The sequence below is a fragment of the Leishmania donovani genome, chromosome 23 (assembly GCF_000227135.1).
Source record: "Leishmania donovani BPK282A1 complete genome, chromosome 23".
NCBI lineage: Eukaryota > Euglenozoa > Kinetoplastea > Trypanosomatida > Trypanosomatidae > Leishmania > Leishmania donovani.
In genome coordinates this window covers 69833-74083 of record NC_018250.1, presented here as the reverse complement: position 1 = coordinate 74083, position 4251 = coordinate 69833, and the positions used below count along the sequence as shown (strand labels likewise).

Sequence of the window (4251 nt, the reverse complement as noted above, 5' to 3'; positions counted from 1 at the left end):
CACCGCTGTCGTCGGACCTCGCAGCGGTGCGCAGAGCCGGCGGCACGCTCCACTCCACGCCAGCCATCATCCGCGTGTACCCGCCCTGCTGCGGCACCCCGACCCACCGCAGAACACCGCGACTCGAAGCGTCCAGCGTGCTCACGACCTCCGTCCCAACCATGCAGTTCCACGCGTTCCGCTCGTACATCGCCGCCTGCACAGCACGCGACAGCCGCAGCCCGCAGTCGTGCGCGCGCACATCCCGCGTTGGCGGGGGCATATTCTCAAGACTGATCTGTTCCCGTGATGCGAGCAGCACCATCGGATACACAAAGAAGTACCACATGCGATGGCTGAAGGAGGCGCGGTCCTCGTCGCACTCCACGTAGTGCTTCGGCGGGCCCCACAGCTCCGTTATTCGCTGCTTCAGCGTATCGCGCTCGTGCAGTGCAGCTTGGCGATTCGCTGCCGTGGCCTTTGAAGCGGTTGCAAGCTGTTCAGCGGCGCCATTCTGATGCCCACCTTTCGGCAGCGCTCTGCGCTCCGCTGACGCTGCGCTGTGATGGCGCGGGTCCTCGTACTGCATGGCGGCCGCTAGAGCGGTGCGGGTGCACGCGGCCGTGTCAGGGAAGCGGTGCTCAGATGTCGATACCGCAGCGCGCTGGAAGAAACCCGAGAGAGTGGAGGAAAGACCTTCGCGTTAACGGAAGCGGGTGCCGACGGCAGCGGCGATGATGATGTGCAGTTGTGCGAAGGGAGCAGACAGGAAAGGAGGCCCGCTGGATGGGAAAGGCCAGCGTTGGTGCTCAGGATACGAGAGGCTGTGTGTGTTTGGGGGAGAGATAAGGAGAAACGAAAGGCAGATAACGAGAAGACGGGAGATAGGAAGACGCGAGCCCTGCGCAGTTGCGCAGCGCGCCACGCCTCGATAGAGGAGTGAGCAGCGCGCCAGCACAGCAACGACGATGACAGAATCAGAGTCATACGCCTGACTTCGCGGCAGAGCAATGGAGGAGGGTGTACTTGTGGCTGAAGAGGTGTATATGTCTGCTTGTGTATCGCGACGGAGGCAGGGGAGGCTGTGCGGAGGTCTTGCGCGAGGGGCAAATGAGGTGAAGCGACAGCGCACCGGGCAAGGCAGGAGCGCTCTCTCACGCATAGAGGGAGGGTCGGGCATCCCGGCTGATCGAGGTCGAGTGCTGACCCGAGGGTCACCGCGAGCGCAAAAGTGAAAGCGCGTGGCATGGGATGCGGCGGAGAGGCGAAATGACCGCGGGGAGGAGGGACGAGGCGGTAGCAAAATAAGCGTGCGCGGGAGAGACAGTGGCGCGTCTTTTCTGTTTCCTGCGCTCATGGGCGGAGAGACAGTCCCTTTGGAGGATGGAGTGGGTGAAGGTATCGTTTTCCTCGTCGCACACGCCGCCCCCGATGCAGATGCGAAGAGCACCGCCGTCCTCCACACCGCCTTCACAACCGTCTTTCTCGCCTGACGCTTCGATGCGTGGGCTTCACTTCTCTTGCGGTCATCATTCGTGGGCTACTCGCCCTCCCCCCGCACTGGCGCACGTTACAAACGAAAATGCCCTGCCCTGCGAATCACCTCTACCCTCGTCACCAAAGGCAGCAGCGGAGGGCACAGGAGGGCGGAGCTGCAAAGAGGGGGGGCATGTCGAGGAGCGTGCAACCGTCCATCGGGGGCACACACACAGACCTACGCTCACGCAAGCAGTTCCCTGCGCTCCCATGCCCGCATGCGTTCCTTTGAGAGGGAGAAGAGGGTGGGAGGCCATGCGAAGCGACAGCAGCAAGCCAAGACGACAGAATGAGAGCATTATCAAAAAAAAAAGAGCGGCACCGCTGCTACTCCGCGGCACCACCTCTGATATACCTCTAGGGCAGCCTAAACTCCTTTCCACACAGGAAGCGAGGAGAGCCGCTGGTCCTTTGACTTCGCACTAAACCAGAAGTCAGGGCCGACGAAGCGCGAGAAGAGCCCGCCAGACGCGTGGCCCGGGTTCGGCGGCAGGACGGTTCGTCCGAGACAACGAGGATTTAGCGGTGGTGCAGCAGAGGTGGGTGAGCTGTGGTTGCGTCTGCGCGCAGATCTGCCGGCTTCCTCGTAGTCGAACGGGCACGCGGACAAGGAAACACAGAAACCCCACGTGACCGCAGCCGTGCATGTATATCCTCAACTGCGCGTGCGTGTCTGTACGCGTTTGCGTGGCGAGGAAGCAGCAGCGGCAGGGTATGCGCGCGTGCCACGACGAGAAAAGAGGATCACTCCACGGAGGCAGTGAGGGGCAAACCGTAAATGAGCATGTCCGACTGGCGTTGCTCGCTGGCGCTTTTGCCGCCGACTTCGCTCCCTCTTCGTCGCCATGCACTCCGCATGAACGGCGCACACCCTGTAGGGGGTGGACGGGACACGGATAGGGAGGAGGCTGAGCTGTGAGTGACGCTTGCACAGGCCCAACAACTCCGCGAAGAGCACGTGTGAGAGTAGACGAGAGCGAAACAACCAAAGGTGTGCACAGGCGTCGAATCAGCAGTCAGGCGCTGCTGCGGTGGCTCCGGCTTACTTCCCTCTTCCCCGTCGCCTCTCCGAGGTCTGCTGGCCGGCTGGGCGGTGCTACGCTTTTGTTTGTGCGCCCCCTCCGCCGGCGACCTTCGAGCGGCCTCCCCGTCTGTGAGCGCGCGCGTCTCTGTCGTGGGCGCACAGCGGCCAAAGAAAAGATGCAGCCGCACGTGAGAGGGGCGCTGTGAAGGCACCACAAACGCCTCTCTGTGCGCGCGTGTAGGCCCGTGTGTATTCGAGCCGTTCTTGGTTGAATAGCGTGCCGCTGAAGGCCACCGCCACCGGAACGGAGAAAGCATCCAGGGAGTGCAGGAACGAGAGAGTCTGGAAGACCGGCGAAGAGAGAGCAGGCACAGACAGGGAAACGATCTGTCGAAGTGTCCCGGGCCTAACCTGTAAGGCGAAGATGGGGGAGCAGCTGGCCGAGCAGAGCAACACACAGCGCTCCAGGCACAGGTGGATGAGGAAAGCTCTCCCTGCCGAAAACAGAAACGCGCGTGCGAGCCTGCGCACGGACAACGAAGATGCCGCCCGCCTAAAAAGGGCGGTGCTGCGCACGAACATGTGTTTTGTCGCGTAAGGACGGATGCCAAGAGAAAGAGAGGGGGAGGGGGGAGGACCACAACCCACGCGAACTCCGTCTTGACGCGCCAGTCACCTTCGGTGCACCCGCACGCACCGAACGGGGGAAAGAATAGCGGCACCAAAGAGGAGGAGGGAGCGAGTTTACTATGCGGTTTTGCGGGCGATGAGAGATGGCGATGACGTGCACACCGGCTCAAAGGGGCGGGGTCAGTACTGCGGCCGTCCTGTTAGCCAACGCAGAGAGCGCGTTGGACTAACGAGCCGGGGCAGCAGCGCAGCACTCCAGTGACGCCTAGCATGACCCAAGCTGCCCTCTGCACGTCTGCGAAGGACACAAATCTACAGCCGCGACCACATGACGAGTTGCACCTCATCATAAGCCCTGGCTCTCCACAGGGAGCGTGCTCAAGACGAGCGCTGCCTATTTTGGCTCGCCTCGCCTTGAAAGAGGGAAGCGCGGGCGACCAGAGAATGGCATACACAACGCCATTCAACGTCACAAGGACCTCCAGCTCCGTCGCGCGCACAACGATGCCGTCACGCCACCGTGGAAATCAAGTCGACCGAACAACAAAGGGCGCGCGCCGGGGAAAAAGGCGCCGAAGCAAGACAAAACAGAAAACAGAGCGTGGCATGCCGCTCAAGGAATCAATGGCATACTCCGACTCGGTTTGCGCGACCAGACCCATTCGCGTCGCCCAAACGCGGGACATTGGCTAAAGGCGTCAGCTCTGCCGTCCAGTGCGACTACGTCTCCGCGCAGCTACCGAGCAAAAAGAGACACAAGACCAACCGTGCTCACGCCGTGCGAGCGCGCTCACCCGCACTTCGAGTAGGGAGCTACTTCGTTGTCGCGACGCCCCACGAGGGACCGGAAGTGCCTTCGCGCCAACGGCCCCCCGGCCTCCACCATGCTGTGGAATATGGACTGGCGGTTCATCACAAGCTCGCGCGGGCTGCCCATCTCCGCAACAGCACCGTGGTCCATCACGATGATCTTGTCGTACTGCGCGACAGTGTGCAGCCGGTGCGCGATCGTGATCACCGTGTACGCCGAGAACGCGCTCATCACTGTCGCCTGGATCTGCCGGTCAAGCGCGGGGTCGATG

General features: G+C 62.2%; 1 protein-coding gene across 1 annotated transcript; it reads right to left on the bottom strand.

Moving 5' to 3' along the window:
* Window position 1: 1 nt before the first annotated feature.
* Window positions 2–568, bottom strand: LDBPK_230240 (ATP-binding cassette protein subfamily C, member 2, putative; the record flags this gene model as incomplete). The annotated part of the gene is made up of 1 exon (XM_003860877.1): window positions 2–568. A coding segment is annotated over one exon (567 nt), but the record flags the coding sequence as incomplete, so codon positions are not given.
* Between the last annotated feature and the right edge of the window lie 3683 nt (window positions 569–4251).